The sequence below is a fragment of the Apus apus genome, chromosome 19 (genome assembly GCF_020740795.1).
Source record: "Apus apus isolate bApuApu2 chromosome 19, bApuApu2.pri.cur, whole genome shotgun sequence".
Taxonomy (NCBI): Eukaryota; Metazoa; Chordata; class Aves; order Apodiformes; family Apodidae; genus Apus; species Apus apus.
This window is the reverse complement of record NC_067300.1, coordinates 7,801,471-7,820,637: the sequence shown is the minus strand read 5'-3', so window position 1 is coordinate 7,820,637 and position 19,167 is coordinate 7,801,471. Positions and strand designations below refer to the sequence as shown.

General features: G+C 42.2%; 2 protein-coding genes across 6 annotated transcripts; one reads left to right on the top strand and one right to left on the bottom strand.

Moving 5' to 3' along the window:
• The first annotated feature begins 11 nt into the window (after positions 1–11).
• REXO4 (REX4 homolog, 3'-5' exonuclease) lies at positions 12–5,316 on the top strand. Of its 2 annotated transcripts, XM_051636815.1 has the most exons (8): positions 17–429; positions 668–1,014; positions 1,306–1,461; positions 1,663–1,856; positions 2,282–2,370; positions 2,917–2,991; positions 3,684–3,758; positions 4,490–5,316. In XM_051636815.1, the coding sequence occupies exons 1-8, from the start codon at positions 265–267 to the stop codon at positions 4,592–4,594; spliced, it is 1,206 nt and encodes a 401-aa protein (XP_051492775.1). In that variant the 5' UTR covers positions 17–264; the 3' UTR covers positions 4,595–5,316. The 2 variants fall into 2 exon arrangements, with proteins under 2 accessions (XP_051492776.1, XP_051492775.1); XM_051636816.1 differs by lacking the exons at positions 3,684–3,758; positions 4,490–5,316 and adding an exon at positions 3,457–3,664 and having other exon boundaries at positions 12–429.
• Positions 4,937–18,891, bottom strand: STKLD1 (serine/threonine kinase like domain containing 1). Of its 4 annotated transcripts, XM_051636807.1 has the most exons (19): positions 18,609–18,891; positions 17,981–18,073; positions 17,466–17,510; positions 16,067–16,141; positions 15,360–15,464; positions 15,096–15,166; positions 14,371–14,486; positions 13,776–13,888; positions 13,516–13,676; positions 12,935–13,065; positions 12,253–12,336; positions 11,381–11,497; positions 10,670–10,804; positions 9,557–9,685; positions 8,335–8,463; positions 7,331–7,459; positions 6,656–6,793; positions 6,291–6,370; positions 4,937–5,227 (listed from the first exon to the last, which is right to left on the bottom strand). In XM_051636807.1, exons 1-19 carry the CDS (start codon positions 18,693–18,695, stop codon positions 5,168–5,170), a joined length of 1,998 nt encoding a protein of 665 aa, XP_051492767.1. In that variant the 5' UTR covers positions 18,696–18,891; the 3' UTR covers positions 4,937–5,167. The 4 variants fall into 4 exon arrangements, with proteins under 4 accessions (XP_051492767.1, XP_051492769.1, XP_051492768.1 ...); XM_051636809.1 differs by lacking the exon at positions 12,253–12,336; XM_051636808.1 differs by lacking the exon at positions 16,067–16,141.
• Between the last annotated feature and the right edge of the window lie 276 nt (positions 18,892–19,167).

Here is a 19,167-nt window from a genome sequence, read left to right as displayed (position 1 = left end):
GCGGCGGGGCGGGACCCAGCGGGGCTGCGGGACCCAGCGGGGCTGCGGGACCCAGCGGGGCTGGTGAACCCAGCGGGGTGGTGAACCCAGCGGGGCTGGACCCAGCGGGGCTGCGGGACCCACCGGGGCTGGTGAACGCACCGGGGCTGCGGGCCCCAGCGCCCGGAACGGCAGCGGCGCGGGCGCTGTTCCCGGCCGGGCCGGCGCGGCGCTGCGCGGTCCCGCTCAGCCCGTCCCGGCCGGGCCTCCCTTCCCCAGCCCCGCATGGCGAAGCGCAGCCCCGAGGCGGCGGGGCCGAGCCCCGCGGCCCGTAAGAAGGGCAGGAGGAGGAAGAGGAAGGCAGAGGCGGCGGGGAAAGGCCCCGGCGCGGCGGCCGCTCCTCCCCGCAGCCCCGGGGAGGTCTCCTCCAACTGGAAGGCGCTGCGGGAGGTGAGGGGGGTGCGGGGGGGACGGGCCTGGGGCCGGTGCCGTCCCGCCCTGCAGGTGCTAATTAAAACCGAACCGAATCATTCATTAACCAGGGAAGCGCTGCGGGCTGAGCTGTGGGACCTGTGATCCCCCCAGAGCTCCAGGTGCGGGCCCCGCGCCCTCTGCAGCCAGGGTGGGCTCGGAAATGGAGGGAAATCATCCTTTTTCCCCCTTTTTTTTTTTTTCGGTCTCCTTTTAGCTACTGAAACAAAAGGCAGGCAGCTCCAGGGAGTCCCTCTCCGCCGGCCAAACATGCACCGAAAAGAAGCATCCCCTGAAGGCAGGGAAGAGCCAGGAAGGCCCCGCGGTCGGTGGGAATGTGGTGAAGGCCAAACCCGCCCCAAAAACGGACAGGGGTTCTGCTCAAGGCAATCCTCCTCAGCCAAGATCCAAGGGGGCTGCAGCAGGCAAGGGTTTAAAGGGCACCACAAGCCACGGGAAAGGCTGCAAAGGGAAACAGAAGAATGGCAATATTTTACAGGAGAAAGGTGATATCAAACATAAGAGGAGGAAAGCTGAAGAGCACGTGGAGCAGCAACCCAAAGAGTGAGTATTTCAGGCATCATGCTTGTATGGGAGGATTTGTTTTGGGAGGTGTGCACAGGAGCACAGAGCAGAACGTTCCAAACAGATGCACTTTTCCAGACTAAGTTTTGAGAGAAATAAGACACATTCTGCCTGGGCCTCTCAGATACAGCAAAGAACTCACATAGGTGACAGGACCAGACTCCTTTTCACAGAGCCAATGTCTTAATTTAATAAACATGCTTTTTCAACACTATAAAGAGGCAAGACTCCTTTCAGACTGCTACATATAATTTATTCTGTGCTTACCAGGGCTGAAATCTGGTTTGATGATGTCGATCCAAAAGATATTGAAGCAGCAATAGGACCTGAAGCAGCAAAAATTGCTAGAAGAAATCTAGGACTTGAAACAGATGAATCCAAAAAGGCTGTGGAGCAGATCCTAGTTAATGAAAATGCATCTGAGGGGTAAGTGGCAATCCAGGGGGAAGGGTGGCAGCAGAGATTATCTTCTAAGAAGTGTGATTTGCAGGTGCACAGCTCAAGCTGACATCTCCATCAGTCTGACAGACCAGCTGCTGAGTTTCCTCTTTTAGTATGTGAACCTGGTGGACTCCACCCTGCAGTCCCTGGAGCAGAGGTGTCACCAAGCTGTCCTTTCTCTTGTAGGCTGACACGGGCTGTAGCCATGGACTGTGAGATGGTGGGAGTGGGACCCAAGGGTGAGGACAGCATCGTGGCTCGTGTGTCCATCGTCAACCAGTTTGGAAAGTGCGTTTATGACAAGTATGTGAAGCCAACAGAAAAGGTGACAGATTACAGGACAGCTGTCAGTGGCATTCGCCCTGAGAATATAAACACAGGTAGGAGGCTTTTTCCCCAGAAAAATGTTTTTTAAAAAAAATTAACAGGCAGAAGCCTCCTTGGCTGAGCTGGGAAAAGTTTCGGGCCTCTTTTGGGAAATGGAAAACCAAGTGTTGTTTGAATGCTCAAGAAAAATTGTGGTAAGAAGTACTTTTTACAGAGTGGTCACTAAGGCCCTAGGAGAAATTAATTTGTGGATTATGGTATGGGAATAATAGAAAGTTTCTGTCCTTTTAGTGCTGTGCTCTTTGGGGAATTCTCTGTGCTCTTCCAACAAGCAGAGGATTTAGTGCAGTGAACAAGTTTGTGTAACTACAGGCCCAAGGATACAGCTGCTTTCACAGAAAAGATGCTGAAGACAACCAAGCAAACTACAGTTAAAACTGCATCTAATGCAAAGTGTTTCCTGGTGTGGTGTTTTTAGGTGAAGATTTTAAAACAGTGCAGAAGGAGGTTGCTGAGATCTTGAGTGGAAGGATTTTAGTTGGGCACGCTTTACGCAATGACCTAAAGGTAGGTGGCTGCATGTTTGTTATTTTGAAGGACAAGGCTCCAAGAATTTAAGATTTAATTAAATTTCTTATACATCATTCTGGATCAGCTGAACACCACTGAACTCCTAGAAACTTTATCTCAGTTTCTTGTCATTTCCTGCTGCACCAATGACAGCCATAGTCCCTTGCCCACCAAAAGTTCTTCAGCTTCCAAACTGTGTTGCTAAAAGCACTGATCTGCCTCCTGAAGAGCCAGGAAAGAAACAGAATAATGAAAAACAGTTTGGACACTTTGCTGAGTCCCCAGAGCTCAGCAGCCTGGTCCTGGTGACCAGAGCCAGGTGCTGTCCCAGCACTGCAGGCAGTCTCTCTAGAGTCAGTTGTTTCTCAGACCATCTGTGGTTGCTGGATCCAGCAGGTGACTGGATGATCTTGGTCTTGTCCATTCATGGCTTTGAACTATTTGTTGGATGGAAGGAAAGAGCAGGAAGCTGCACATTCAGCTGCATAAGTTTCCATGCAACAGAACATTTTATTTTAGACTTGGACATGTAATTTGTTCTAGGTCCTGTTTCTTGATCATCCTAAGAAGAAAATACGTGACACACAAAAATACAAGCCTTTCAGAGAGAGAGTCAAGGTAAGAAACTGGCAGGAAGGTGAACCTCAGTTAAGTGACTCTTGAGCTGCTGGCTCTGCCCAACCCTGTTCCTTCATTCCTACCCAGAAAGGGATGCCTGCTTTTTTCTTTTTGTCATGTGAAAATACTAGTCCAGTCAAATACTTACATGGTGTTTGAAATATCTCAGAAAGGTACTCAGTTCAGTACAAAATTTACCAGTAACACCTGTGCACAAAATTCAGTGGCTCTCCCATTCTTCAACACTCATGTGGTCTTCATAATGCTTTTCTGGATGGCAAAACAAGATGGTAGAGTTCTGACAGTGAGGCTTATGCCATCTTCTTAATGGTGTTGTTTCCAGAGGGATAAAAAAAACTAATTGGCTTCAAGTTTCTGCTTGAACAGCAGGAGTAAAGGTTCAGATTATAGGGAGATATTTTAAGTTTTGTCTCTTTATACTCAGTTGTTTGTTTTTCCCCACAGCAAAGCATCCCAAACATAAATCTTTAGTGTTATGGTAACACACAAAATCCTCTCAGAAGTGCATCCGTGAATCTCATAATAATTCTTGACAGTTTACCAGTAATAGCTGAGATGTGCTGTTCTTCAAGGAATACACTTAAACTGATATTTTTTTTATATATACACATATTTTATATGTGTATTTTAAGTACTAGGAGATACCATAATTCCATCTTTCCTGTTTCTAGACTGGCCGGCCATCACTGAAGCTGCTCTGTCAGAGACTGCTCAACATTCAAGTGCAGACATCAGAGCACTGCTCGGTACGTGGCTCATCAGACCATGCATTTTGGGGCAGATCAGCAAGGTAGAGCACATGAGCTCTAGAATCTGGGTTCTATCAAGAATGCTCAAAGTTCCAGCCCCTCACTGGAAGTCAGCAAGCTCTGCTTGGACACCAGTGTGCTATAAGACTCATCTCTGCTTGCTTACACTTACAGCCCTCATGCCACTTGGATTAGTTCCTTATTTTCATAAACTTCTTTTGCACACATCAACTGTATTTTGTTTAAATATTTAGTGTTATTTTAAGATCCCCAGCAGAAAAGTAATTCTAAAGTATCCACTGCTTACCTGAACAGCAGCATTCTGCACCCTTGTGCCATGGCAGGTGGGATACAGTAGTGTGGGAACCCACACCTACTAAAACTACTAAATCTCAGCAGGTAATTCCTTTCTTCCAGTGGACAGGAGGATATCATAGAGGAATGAACTGAAAAAGCAGGCCAGATGGTGAGGGTATCTCCAAGACTCTGTATCAAGAGTATTTTTCCATTATGGTTTTCCCAGTCACAATGAGAAATAGGAGTTTGTGGCCTTGTGGAGGGTGGTGCATTCAGAATGTATCCCCTTCCACTAGTCATAGAACCTAAATCTAGAGAGATACCATGAAATGTTAATTGAAAACCATGGAAGATGTAGCTGGTTGTTAACAATAAACCGTGTTCTTAAGCCATGCCAGGTATGTTTCATTAAGCCTCCTTTTCTCTTTTAGATTCAGGATGCACAGGCAGCTATGAAACTGTACACCTTGGAGAAAAAGAAATGGGAAGCTGCTCTTAAGAACAAACCTAACAACAAAAGTGTAAAACCTGAATGATTTTACCTTGTGTATTCATCTGAACCATTTGCTGGTTTCATATCTCTAAATTTGCCCTGGAATGTGACAACTCAGAACTGACAGCAGCTACTTCATAAAAAACAAAAGACAACTCTTCCTCACCTGGTGCATTGCAGCTGCCATACTGGAATAGTGCTGGTGTCCCTTTCTGGATGGTGCCTCTTCTTAATGCCTGCTATTGTCTTTAAACACTTGTAACAAATGCCTGCATTTGTGAAAGACTAACACCAGTTCAGTTTCTGCAAAGGAAATATACACTGAATGATTTAAAAAAACAAGTGTTTTTAAATTACAATAGATGAAGGAAGAAACTGTCATTGCTTTGCTGAAGCTCCCATAAAATCTTTATTTAAAATATTTTCAAGTTGACAAAGTAAGGTGAATTATTAATTGTGGCTGTTGTTCTCACAGTTGTACTTAAATCAACAGAATATATAACTTTATGTATTGTTAATGGTCCAATATTCTTCTCTCTGGTGAGAAAAGTATTTTAAAATATTTCTGGAGGATCCAGGGTTTTCTGTCTGAACCAGAAGTGGACATGTCCTGTTCTTACACACGAAGTTTTTCTTCCAGTTTCAAAAGTGTTGCATCCACAAGGGTCATTATCTCCTGGAGAGAAATGTGAGAATCAAATACAAGATTACCTTGTTGCTTTACTTATTTTTATATTCATTTATTAATAAAAACACCGTGTCTAACACAGGCCTTTAAAGCAAGTACTATTTTAAACGGATGTTGGGTCTGATTCAGCAAAATCCAAAGCATCTGTAATTGCCAGACTGATGCTGTGATTTAAGTCATCTAAATGGCTTCTGGAAGGTAACAAGAAGGGGGCTTTGGAGATTTAGCAGTTGTGTATTTCACACTGGATTGCCAGAAGGAAAGTGCTCTGGCCTTGTCTGCCTGTCAGCAGGGGAATAATAGATCGTTTACAACAGAAGAGGGAGCTTCTCTTTTGTGATTCTTTTCCTGCACTACCTCATTAGCCGCAGGGTCCTTGACACTGGTGCAGGCGATGCCTGCAGGAAACGCTGGAGAACAAGTTTACCTGTCACTGTCTTGGAGACAAATATAAACAGGCTAAATCCATAACCACAAAAAGCAAAGTTGTAAGACTAACCAGCTTTGCTGGCTTGATGCATGAACTTGTAATAACTCATTTCATGACAACAAGCCATCACAAAGGAAATACTAGTGTAACACCTTCAATAGCTTGAATAACTGCTGTTTCTGGTGTTTCAACAGTTAATTTTTCCAGTATGACTACTCGTTGGAATTTAATATAAGTTAAATCTTCAGGCAAACTGACACCAGCGTTTTGTTGGTTGGTTTTTTGGGTTTTTTAAGGATGTCACTTACAAAGCAAAAATAATTGGATGTAATATATTTATTCCTGTAAACTTCAGCCTTCAGTTTTAGTATGAAGAATGTAGTAAATTAATGCAATGTTGCAAGAAAGCAGAACATAGTTTTGAAAAATTACAGCATAAAGAAAAACACACCCTTTCAGCTACTTGTTTTCAGAAGTCAGAAACACTTTTACAAGCTCCCTCTTCACCCCATATACTCCTAATTCTGCAAGTTTCTCCACCTATCTGAGCATGATAAAATCCATAATCAGAAACAATACACTGAGCATCCACCCTCCATTATCACAGTGACTTCTACCTACTGTGCTAGATGGAAAACGGAGTTTTATTTCAAACAGCAGGTCTTCCATTTTCTGGTACAGCATATCCAGCACAACATCCTCTGTAATGTAAATGAACAGGGTGATTTAGGGCTACAATTGCAATGGTTTCAGCAGGAGCTGAAGGAAAGCAGGGAGGACACAGAACTACAGAAGGGAAGTTAAGATGAAGTTACCAAGTTATATCAGAGAGGCATTTACAACTATTCAATAACAAGTGGGATGGACTCCCAGTTCCAGTCCTGAGAGGAATGACCACATCTCTGAGCAGCTGCTGTTTGGGTTTTCTTTACTATCTTGGGGATGAGAGAGAGGAAGAGACTGGACCAACACCATCACCATCTCACCATACTGAACCATCTCGTTCAACAGCACACAGATAGAATTCACCACTCTAGGATCATCAAAGTGAAGCTGGTAGGCATCTTTGATCAGGTTTATTCCACTGCCTTTTGAATCCGTAAGAAGTTTCAAAGCTGGTATTTCTGCAAGGAAGATAAACACTGCTGGGCTAATTGGTAGCTGCAGGCTGTGCTATCTGCTTTCCAATCCCCTGCTCCAGCTAGAACATATGTTAATATTTTTCCAGGAAGTAATTTCCATTCTTTTCAGCCTTTCTAAAAGCTATTCTGAGGCATATTTGGGCAACAAGTAGAAGATCATGCAGCTGACTCTGTCACGTGTGGCAGAAGGGATATTTTCATGTTTACTGTTTTCACATAGATTGAGCTCTACCCTTTTACACAGTTGAAATAACTTCATTGTAAAACAAGTAACAAAACACTCAAGTGTTTTAGTTAGATCTATTAATAACTTAGATCAGATTGTGCTGATCTAATTTCTCATACACACTTGGGAAGAAAAAAATTTGCACCTCCAGTTCCACCATTTCCTCTTCCAGTCCTTCTGGAAAAGATTAACTTGGACAGCAGATGCCAATCCCACTATGAACTCTTGAACTGTACAGAAACATCCACTTCTGAGCTGATTTGCAATTAATAAGGAAGAATTAGGAGTGTTACCAGATAGCCTTAAAAGGCTTGCTAGTGCCAGGCAGGTGTTCTTCACCACCATGCATCTCTCTGTGTTCATTCTGAGTGCAGCCAGCAGAAGTGCTGTTGTGGGCTCATAGTCATTGTCAGTTAAGCAACCTTTAAAAACAAACACAAACAAAAACCCCCAAAGCTTCAATACACTCAAAAGGCTTTAAAATGCTCATCAGCTTTTCAATTTCTGCCTCCTGTTTCTGAAATGGTTTTTTGTCTGATAAAAGTTACAAAGAAAACAAATGGAAACCTGAACTGCAGGGAAAAAAAGGGCCCAAAAAGCCCTTATCAGGAGCTGAAAAAGGTCTAGAAAAAAAGTCTGGTACATCTTCTATGTCAAGATTCCCTTTCATTTTCCAAGCCAAAAGGAATGGAGAGTCCTGAATACTCAAGCTATTCTGCTGGTGAGTACTAGAAACAAGATTGTTTAGGGGGTTTTACACAACCCTTCCTAGGGGAATGTTGGCAGCAGGTAAACACAGGGCAATGTTCTTGCATGAGGAAGAGATGAGAGAGCAGTACTGCAAGGCTGCCTGCCTTTGAGCACATGATGATGGAGAAGGCAGGAGTTTATTTTTTGATCTGAAATGCTTGTTTGTAATTTGCAAAGCAAACGGCAGGAAAACAAACCTCCCCGCACATGTTGCATGACACTGGGGCTGTGTTCAGAGGAGCAGCACAAATGGGATTCTTGTTGTTAAGAGAGAAGCCAGAGAGAATGCTCTGCAGATCATGGGTCTGGTAGCTGCCCATCCTTACAGTGCCCATCCTCAGCATCTACTTATCTAATTGCTGCAGCTCATCCAAAACAGCTTCATTAGAGACATGTGCAAGGAAGACAAGTCGAGAGGACCTAAATTCCTAACTCTGCTGCCATCTGCAGAGCCTGCTAAGGCCAAGCAGCCTGGATTTCACAGATCACCACTGACAGACACGTGCCTTTTCCATGCACAAGGGAAAAGGACTGCGGGAAAACAGACCTTGGAGTGACAATCCCCACAGAGCTGAGCAGGCACACTCTGCCACTGTTCCATTCTGGAGGTGCTCTTGAAGGACTGCAGAGATGACAGGGACAGCACTTGCCAGCACCTCTTGGTCTACATTGTTCTCTGAAATACCATAACAAAAAGGAAATGCATCAGAGTTATTTAGCCAAGTAATAACATCATACGTGCATTGTATGTCAAATTCTATCAATAAAAAGTCAATAAGTTATGGCATTAAGAGTAATGAAACATTGTTTTATTAGACAACAGCAGAAGGAAGGAATTTTAAATGCTCAAAAATCAAATTTTACAGGCCTAATAAATAGTAATGTTTATTGCAGAAAGCTGAATTTCTCCAGGAACTAATTTTCTTCACTATATAAATTGTTTAAGGCAATCACAGCAAGATACCTCCAAAAATAACCCCCTTTTTGACAAACAGCCTGTGGGATGGGTATTTAGCTGGTCACATAAGTCAAACAGGTGTTTTGTTGCAAAGAGGGAATAAAACACACAAAGTGCAGTTGTTCACAGTGCTGTGCTTTCAGCCTTCCTTGATTACAACCACACACCTATACAAGATGTCACAGAAACAAACCCCTAAAGAACTCCAAGAATGGTCTCACAAGAGGGGGTCAGCTCAGTCACCCCTGACTCTCCAGCACTGTGGGATGACACTGGGTTAGTTCTAAGGCAATGGGAAGAGAACACTTGCCACCTTGCCAGTCGTATGGGTTGGGTTGTTTTTTTTTTAAAGCAATCCTCTAGATAGTCTCCAACTCAAGATTTAGCCCAGTGCTGCCAAGAGAAGTGTCATGCAGAGAAATAAGATGCTATTAATTCCAAATGCTATTCTGATACCTAATCTAATATGCTGTATGCACTGTAATCCCTCTGCTAAGAGCAAAACCAGATGACTGACAAACCAGAAACTATGTGTGCCCTTCAGTGCTGAGGCTGTTCATGAGCCACAACTTGGCCTAAACAATGAAGACTTGAATTTTGACAAAAAAATGATGCAAAGAAGTTGGCATTAGCTTTTCATTTTCCCTCATTTAACTCGGGATCATTAAAGTTACTCCAGCAGTTCCGTGGAGACATCTCTCCATTGCAGGGGAAAAAGAAGAAAAATGCAGTCCCAGCAATGGGAATGTCTGAACTCAAGGAGGCACAAACCTGCTGCCATGCAGGCACAAACTTGCTGTGTTCCACTCACCACTCGCAGCCAAGCTCCAGATAACTCCACAGCAAGAGAGGCAGATCTGTTCATTATGGAGAAAATTTCTTAAAACTGGCAGAAGCTCTGGAATGAGTTCAACTTGCCTTAGAGTCTCTGCAGCAGATTCTGAAAAACACAGGAAAAGAAATTCTCTATGCCCTGGTTTGAGCTAGGACAAAGCCAGTTTTCTTTTTGCTGGCTCAAACCAGGACACTATAGAATCTGATCTTCTTGTCCCACTCCCTGTCCTCACAGCAGACAGCACCAACAACTCTATTTAAACAGGAATAACAGACCAGTAACATGACACCATCAACAGGACAAAAGAAAGCAAGAGTTCAGATCGAATTCTTTAACAAGATACATTTAAGCACAGAGTTTAGCACAAGTGACCCTTTCAGATGGATGCTTCATCATTCTTCTTCCTTACAGATCTGAAACCTACAGAGCAGAAAAGGAACTGAGGGGGTCTAAATTACTACTTTTCAAACGTTTGCAATTTAGCAATTCAATCTACCTCAGCTTCAGAGTTAGGAAACACTGCATAAAAGTAGTTTGGTCTTGGATGGTAAGTTTATTTAGACATGACACCTGTTCTGTTTTGTTTTAAGATTATCCCCTTGCTTTTAAATCCTTCTGTAACCATTATAAAAAAAAAATCTTCTGCTGACTGTTGAACTGATACTGAAAACAAGTGAAAAATACTATAAATATTTAGCAATTACAATCTCTAGAGAAAAACCCAAGTAGAGAAATTAGGTAGAATGGTTTCAATTCACCCTGGCACAGCCAAAAATAGAAACCAGGTTCTATGCCCTCATTTTCCCAAGCACCACTAGCATGTACTGCTTTCCAAAACAAGATGAAATACAGGACCACTCTAACAGCTAAAATTCTGTAGGCACCTGAAGCCTCAGCAGCTTATGTTATACTTTCAGGAGTGTTATTTTACCAACATCTAGTCAGTCTTACAAAATATTGTCATTATTAATCTAATTCCTGCAGACACCCACATCTCTCAGTGAAGTCACAAGTTCTGCATGATGTCTTGGATTAAATTAGAAAAGTAGAAAAATAAGAAGTGCCCCCAAAATTAACAAGGTGACTCACCACTGGCTGAAATAATCATCAGTAATGTGCAGATCAGTGAAACTATCTCTTCATTTTCAGAGTGTCTTCTCAGGATCCCTAACAGACAGCTGGCCACCTTCTCCTCCAGGGTCACCAGTGCATTTTCTTCCAGAGCTGTCAAAAGGAAACATTTGGTCAGAACAAGAGATTTCAGTGGCTTTAAATGAAGCCTGAACCTCCTGCTGTCATCATAAGTAAAACATTCAATTAACAGTATTTCTTCATGTAGCAAACCTAAAAGCAACTTGAAATTCTCTTTTTCTGAAAGAATTCTTACTACTTTTAATCCTGTATCATTATCAGGTTTTACTGGGGTAACCTGCCAAGAAAGCTACAGCAGGGACAACACAAGATCTAAAAGTATTCTACACTTTTATGCTTTGAAATTCAAATATCAGAGCACTAAGAGTCTCTTAATTATGCACTCTAGTAACACTCTACATAATGTGAAAAACTTGGTAGCCCAGGATCAGTAGTCTGGACTTAAAATTAACACTATCACAGGATTCATGCATGCCAGAAAGCCCAGGAGAATCCAGACTCTTAATAAAGCTGGCTAGATTACTCCATTTCTTTAAATTTCTGCCCTTAAATAATTACTGAACTCACTTCAAACCTTACCTGCTACATCTAAATTTGTAAGAGATAAGCTTTATCTCTCAGTGTAAGTTGGAAGTTTCATAACTGTACCTTGACTGAGAATTGCAAGCAATAAACTGCAACCTTCTACTTGGATCCTGAGGGAATCTATATGAGTCTTCATGGCAAAGACAATGAATTCTGTGAATACCAGCAGGCTGAGCAGGGCTGGGGGGAAAGGACACAATTTGAGACAACACTCAGTCACACAGCTTGGAAGTCTTGGTGAGTCTCTGTGCTCCAAAATGACAAGAGTTCCAGCTTCAAATAAATTTGAGTCCCTACAGATGTGATATGGCAGAACAATAGTTTTGAATCAAAAGATGATAACATGCAAGTGAAGAGGGAACAACAGAGAGTGAATTCTGCAGTCTCTGTGGCTCATTAAAGACTGCTGCAAGATGACATAAATTAAGTGTAGCCAGCACCTTCCTCATGAAGTCCCACTGGCATTGTCACTGGTCATGTAGCAAGTTGTGAGGTAGAACATTGTGCATGAGTCCAAAACCATACTTTTCAGAACCTGTGAAGGGAAATATTTCACCTCCTAGTTGTAGGAAGGCTCTGAGCATTTGGAATAGCTCATAGCTATTCAGTGTATCCACAAATACATGATAAAATGTGGAGAAAACACTGGATGGGTTTTCAGGATCCATTTTCAGCACCTTCAAAGATGTGAGCATCAGTCATGGTAAGCCATGCAGAAGTGTCAAACAGGTCAGTCAGGTGTGTGCACAGCCTTGTATTCCCATCAACAGGAATGAAAGAGAAATCACAAAGATTCATTCATTTTGTTATTTACAAGCAAAGCCTGCTGTGTTACTGAGTAAAGATTCCCCTAGGAAAAGAAATGAAGATGTAGGTACCTCTAATGAAAGTAAAGAAAGAGCAGAAGAAATAAAAGTATAAAATAATTGCCTTACCACTTCTATCACCCAAAAAGCTGGCAATTTTTTGAATGGCTTTAGCTTGTGCTTCTTCTACATCCCAGAAAACCTTCATGAAAACTACATAAAAACCAAGATTATTCTAATCTTACAAGAACTTAAAAAGCACTCAGGTTTTCCTCTATTTTGTGCAAGGGATGAATTCCTAGCAATGAAAATAATGTAACCTACAATTGTTGAAATGAGAAAAACTTTTCCCCTAACACCCCCCACATGTCAATATTATGAAGTGTTGTGATTCACCTCTAAAATGTGTATTTTGCATGATGAATTTCATTGGAATATTAAACCCATGAGCTATAAAGGCATTTTTCCAATAGACTTCTCAGATTAAAAGAATAACTTTCTTACTTGGAAGAAAAAGAACAGAGCAGAGCTTTGGCATAAATTGGCGAACATGTTAGAATGCAGACAAAATAGGTGGGGCTCCCTGATCTTTCATAATAAAAATCTCTGACCCCACTTCCCTTGTGCAGAAGGTATGGCTGGTGATCCCACAAGGTTCTAGAAAAGGCTGTAGTCTTTTCTCCAATTAACCTCCCATTTAATTTCAAGCAAAATAAATGTCCAATAATTCATTTTTAAGTAGAATATATGCGGACTGGAAAACATGTGGTTTAAAAATCCCCCATTACAATAGTCTTATTTTCATTATTACCTAGAATAATTCTGTATTCTCCCTCAAGGAGCAAATCCATTATCTGGGGAGACAAAGTCTTCTTTAGATTTATTGAAGAGGCACCAGTAATAGTCAGGCATTCCCTAATAAGTGGGTCATCAATCAGATCCCTAGAATTACAAGAGACAAAGCAGTACCAGTAAGTTAGAACAGGCAAGTTACAAGAAATTCTACAGGCTTTGTTTCATTTTTGTATTAAAAGCTAATTACACTTCTTTGAAGACTGGATTATTTTTGACAGAACTCACACAATTTACTTCAAAGCTGCTAAAGAAAGAGAGAACATTGGGCACACCACACTTAGGCTTCAAGTGAATGGCTTGTAAAATTGCATATAACATGATTTTATAATGTAACTCTTCAAAAAAGGGCAGCTACTCATCTCAGAATGCTCTCTCCTGAACAAACACCAACTCTCTGTTTTAATATCTCCATTTCTTGAGGCAGCAAGATCAGCAACCTTGACTCAATCTCTTTCAAACAGCAGCTCACATTTCCCTCTTTGTGAAGGGAGCTGGGGTGTAGGACAGAAAAATAAAGGGAAGGCATCCAGAACTCACATTACTGTGGGTCTCATGCTGGGCTGAATCTGTAGCATCATAATTAAAATTGGAAATAAAGGCAAAGAGATGTTATCTCCATTTGACATAAGTGTCTCAACTCCCTCAAGATGGCTGGAATCCTCTCTGATATCCTGCAGCAATGAAGTTCTGTCTTCTGCCTGTAGAGTACAGGATCAGCAGAGCTTTCACACACTTGTTTAGAGATATCCTGGGGAGCCTGTGGCATTTCCAATCTAAAATGGAACCTTATTACATACATTCAGAGCAAAACAGGTCGCCATGTCAAGCAGAATACAACCCAGGGACCAGATGTCACATTTCTCAGTAAAAGAAAAATCAAATGTTTCTGGAGCCATCCAGGACTTGTTAGCTGTTGAAATAAGAATCACACAGCAATGGTGCTGACATTGAACTATACAACTGATTGCAAATGCATGAACAGCAGGACACTGTTTTATGTCTAAAATTAATTCAGAGATCCTCTGCAGAGATTAGGCATTTTTTACTGGTGATATGTCACAAGAGACTAAGAAAAACACTAACTCAAGAACAATTTTCTAAAATGCTACTGCTTAGGTAGCAAGCTAGGAAGGATTCCAACTGTATCTGCTGCAGAGTTCTGGGACTCAGACATATTTATAGTTTTCAATTGTGAACACAATTGATGCTGCAGGCAACTGCCTGTGAAGAACCTATTCATACTTGAGAAGACAAACAATATAATGCAGAGAAGGAGGAGGGAAGATATTTTTTTCTCTTTGGCTGATTTTTCTCTGAGGACTAAAAATATTCACCATAACTGAAACTTTTAAAAAAATTTTTTTTTTTTTAAAAAGGAACACATTTATCTACTTTCTTCCACTCGTATTTTCCATTTCATCTTATCTCTCATAAGTTTTTCTGTACTGAAGTCACTGAGAATGAAGGTTTCTTCATCAATCACAAGGATGTTTGATGGCTTGAGATTTCTGCAACACAAATATTTTCTGTCAGCCTGTGAAATCAGCCTAGTGATCAGTAAGTACAGGTTCCCACCAGCCTTCCACTCAGAAGGTTTGAGGGTTTTTTTGGGGGGGAAGTCTAGGTGGGGTGGTGGTGAAAAGTTTGGAGGTTTTTTGTTTGTTGTTTTTTTGGGGAGTTTTTAAAATGATAATCAAAGGAAATACAATTATTTTCTTTTACTGTGAAATGCTTTAAAATTTGTGATTGTGACACCAATTTATGTGAACTTGGAAGGCAAAAGGTGTCTCTTACTTTTGATACACAAAGTGTGCCTTGCCCAGCACAGCCACCAAAAACATTGAGATATTAGGTATTCAAATATTAAAATTAATGTTAGAATTTTACCACATTCAGAAAAGCAGAGATAACATCTCAAACAAATGGATAATTCTAGACAAAATTTAATAAATAAGTTCTTCAGAAGTCACAGAAAACTAATCCAGATAGGAAGTGCAGAATTTTTTAGCTCCTACTCCTCCCTTTTGGAACAGTAAAATTCACTGTCTCTGAGCAGCTGTGCTGAACCAAGAGTGATCAGTGACTTACTAGACTAAGAAAACAAGATTTCTACTCACCCGTGGAAAATACCTTGTTTGTGTACATAAAACAAAGCATCCACAACATGTCCCAGGAACCTCATCATCACCTGTTGAGGGGAACATATGTGGAAGTCTAACAAAAACAGAGTCACTTCCAAATATCCTTTGGAAGATACCACCCTCCTACAAAGCACTGTGCTTTGAAGATTTTAGGGAGGACTTTGAGAAAGAGAGAAGGCAGAGGAAGAAATATAAAAGCAGGGAGACTCTCTCAGTTCAATCAGATGCCAGTATTTTTACCATGTAATTTATTTTTTCTCTCTTCTGCCTTTTTTCCTCGATTAGAGAGGAAAGATCTCCTGTGCCCGAGTGCTGCATCACCAGACAAAGGAACAGAGATGATATCTGTAATAAAACAATACACCAAATGGTCTGTTTGCAGGTAATAACATACCCAGTAAGAAAGATAAAACCAAACGGGTGGGTGTGGTGTTCACCAATACCAAGGTGCTCTGAGGTGATGAATCACTCAAAGGAGATAGTATTTACTTTATTAAAAACACATCATGTTTGTCATTCCTTTAAAAAAAATTATCAAGCACCTTATCTGAAGCTATATGGGACAACTCAAGTCACATATATATCCATAAATCAACACAAATTATCCCCCAGTACTGAATAAAATCTGCAGATAAGTCAGGGCTTTCAGCTTCCTATTGTCTCCTACAAAAGGGTTTTCAGGCATGAAAATCAGTATAACACACTGATTAACATGAGAATCTGTGAGTCAGCAGGCAATGCTGCCTTGTGATGGAGTCCAACCCATCTATCTTCACAGCTTTTCAGCATGTTCATTAACAGGTTAAAAAAATCAGGCTTGTTCCAAATCAAATACTTTTTTTTTAGCATTTCACACCAATGATCCCTAATTTAAACCTGCTAAAATGCTTACCTGCCTACAACATTAACCATGTGCTCCAGTTTAACCAATCCTATGTCATTCTCACCTCATTATCCCAAGTTATAAACAATTCCATGTAAGCACAGATGCGTGGATGATTAAGTTTTAGCAACTCCATTGCCTGCATAGAGTAAAAAAATACAGAGAGAGCTTTCTATAACTACACAGTCCATCCCATTAACAGGACTTTACCTAATATCCAAAGCCAGTTATTGAATTGCTCATCACATCTGATCTAATTGTGTCAGTGTTATATAGCTTCAATTTCTGTTATATAGTTGCAAACACAAGTGTCAAGTTAAGGAAAATATTTCACTAAAACTCTACTCAAGGCAAAACTGTAACAGCCCTCTGAGATTCAAGGACATAAACTGATCCTTAGGGAGATGACTGTAAACAAACCCCTCTTTCAGTTCCTAATATCCAAACCTGACAACACATCTTAGAATATGAAAGTCAAGAGGATTTTTCTAGTATAGTCGTGATTTCCAGTAACCCCTGTGGAAGCTTGAACCTCAGAAAATATGATTACACTAGAGAGATGTATCTCTCCTTGAAGCTGGTTTCCCTGCAGGGCTCTAACAATTAGTGATTACTCCAGCAAATTTGCTGATGAGGTGAAAGGCAAAAAGAATTCAACTTCCTCTCCTACAGCTGTGTTTGTGGCTGTGCAGACACAACAGAAAGTCTCCAATGCTCCCAGCTGGCACAACTGCATTTCTTGCAACAGACACACACATCAGCAGCAAAACTAGAGCAAAACTGATCAGTAAAACCAGTCTCTGTAGATGAAGAGGTCACCTCTCTTGAGTAGGATGAAGCACCTGTACAGACACATGTCCTCACTTATTTACCACTGTAGAAGCCTTGCATACTGGACACTGTGAGACTAATTCATCAGGTGGTACTTCACATATTGTATTGAAATAAATGTTAGCATTTTGATAGTATTTCTGAGGTTGTTTCTTACTCCAGTCATCAAAACAAGTTTGCACCAAAAAAAAAAAAAAAGGACAATGAAGGAAGAAAACCAGTCAAATCATTCACAAAAAAAATTTGTCCAACTCTAAGAAATGGGCATAAAATGAAACATTAACTAGAAATTGATTTATTAATAGCAAATTATAATCAGTTTCCCCTTCAGCTTAAAGGCCAAAAGGATGAGCTTTGCTCTTTGTCTTTAGCACAAAACAAACACAAACTCTGAAAAAGGACTACCCCCTGAGAATAGCTGTTCATTTGAATCTACATATTAAAATACAAGAACAAATAATACTAAATTCTGCCCTGAGCTCAAGCAGAGGGCACAGAGCACACCCCTCAGGTCCTCCTACCTGATTTACATTTTCACTGTTTACTTAGTTAATCCTTGCAGATAAAAGACTTTATTCTGTTAAGACTTTGGTCTTTGTAAGTAAAGCAGTAAAGAAAAACTACACTGATACCTCCTTCAAGGCCTCATTTGCTTGCTTTTCATCGATGCATTCAACCTGCACCAAACAGGAGACCAAGGATGAGATTGAAATATAGAGACAAACAAGCTTTAAACCAGAACAGTCTTGCTAAAATGACTGGAACTGCAAGTTGTGTATTAACTGGCATAAATTTGCCATGATAGATGCAAACTCTAATGTTTGGAGAAGCCTTGGTGTCAGGAGATAGCCAAAACCAGAACTTTAAATGAGTCCTTGACAGGCAGCCAATCTTTCTCCTGCATTCTTGAAGCAGCAGTAAGCTCAGGTGAAAACACACTGCTCCCCTTTTCTTCATTTTTAACCTAAATGTTCTAGTGAACTGATCTGAAACTTCTGATTTCCAAAACAGCAACACAGTAACGTGCAAGCCTGCACTCACCCAGTGGCCAGGCTGCCTAACGCGTCTGTTTCTGTTACCATCAGAAGGGCCCATGGAGATTACAAACATGCCAAAGGACTCTTTGTTTTCCTAGCAACCACCTCACCTTCTTTATCATATACTTTTCCTCATCCTTTTCTGCTTTCAATTTAGCTACCAGCATAGTGCCCAGGGCCCCAGGCTGCAGCTGCTCCAGCACCTGCAGGGCAGAGGAGAGACACTCAGGTTCAAGGAGCGAAAAACCAAGGCAGAAAATCCCTTCAAACCACTTTTGGACAGACACCCCCCCCACAGCACACCCCTCCAGATCCCCATGGCCAGACCACTGGCACCCCCTCTGCATCCCAGCTCTTGAGAGACACGGGCTTCCCTTCCCCACTGCAACATGTGGGATGGTTTGGGTTGGAAGAGACCTGAAAGATCATCCTTAGCTCCCCTCGCTTCCCCCCTTGCCGAGCCCCCACCTCCCCAGGGCCTTCCATACCTCCACACTTCCCTTTCTAGGGCCACTCCTCAGGACTTGCACTCTTACCAAGACCACACACCCCTCGCTGGGGACACCCACACCTCCCCATGGCCACTTCCACCACCTCCCCATGGCCACGTACTACCCCAGTGGTACCTACACCCCCCAGGCCACAACCCCCTCCCCAGGGCCAGACACCACAGCCCTCCCCCAGGCCCACCCACGCCCCTCCAAGGGCCGCAGCCTCCCCCTCCCCACCAGGCAGCACCTCGTATTGCTCCATGGCGGGGCTGGGCCCGGCCGCCTGGCCAGGCGGGGTGGGGGGTGATGAGGAGGGACCCCCAGACCCAGCCATGAGCAGCCAGAGGGGCTGGGAGAGGCCGGGCTGCTGCCCCTCTCCCCAGGCTACATGTGCCAGCTAAAAACCAGCTGCTACAAAACACACAGGCAAGGGAAGCACCAGGAAAGGAAGGAAGGGAAAGGAAGGAAGGGAAAGGAAGGAAGGGAAAGGAAGGAAGGGAAAGGAAGGAAGGGAAAGGAAGGAAGGGAAAGGAAGGAAGGGAGGAAGGAAAAGGAAGGAAGGGAAAGGAAGGAAGGGAGGAAGGAAAAGGAAGGAAGGGAGGAAAAGGAAGGAAGGGAGGAAAAGGAAGGAAGGGAGGAAAAGGAAGGAAGGGAGGAAAAGGAAGGGAAAGGAAGGGAGGAAAAGGAAGGGAAAGGAAGGAAGGGAAGGAAGGGAAGGAAAAGGAGAGAGGAAAGGAAAGAAGGGAAGAGAGGGAAAGGAAGAAAGAAAGAAAAATAAAACAAAATAAAAAGCCCCTAGGCCTTGG

Bases quoted from the DNA above. Each gene is read 5' to 3' on its own strand.
- REXO4 (XM_051636815.1), top strand. From the start codon at position 265: ATGGCGAAGCGCAGCCCCGAGGCGGCGGGGCCGAGCCCCGCGGCCCGT. The intron at 430-667 runs GTGAGGGGGGTG...GTCTCCTTTTAG, and splicing joins ACTGGAAGGCGCTGCGGGAG to CTACTGAAACAAAAGGCAGG. The intron at 2,992-3,683 runs GTAAGAAACTGG...TCCTGTTTCTAG, and splicing joins CTTTCAGAGAGAGAGTCAAG to ACTGGCCGGCCATCACTGAA.
- STKLD1 (XM_051636807.1), bottom strand. From the start codon at position 18,695: ATGGCTGGGTCTGGGGGTCCCTCCTCATCACCCCCCACCCCGCCTGGC. The intron at 18,074-18,608 runs GTGCTGCCTGGT...TCTGCCCTGCAG, and splicing joins CCGCCATGGAGCAATACGAG to GTGCTGGAGCAGCTGCAGCC. The intron at 5,228-6,290 runs GTAGGTAGAAGT...ATTTCTCTCCAG, and splicing joins TCCGTTTTCCATCTAGCACA to GAGATAATGACCCTTGTGGA.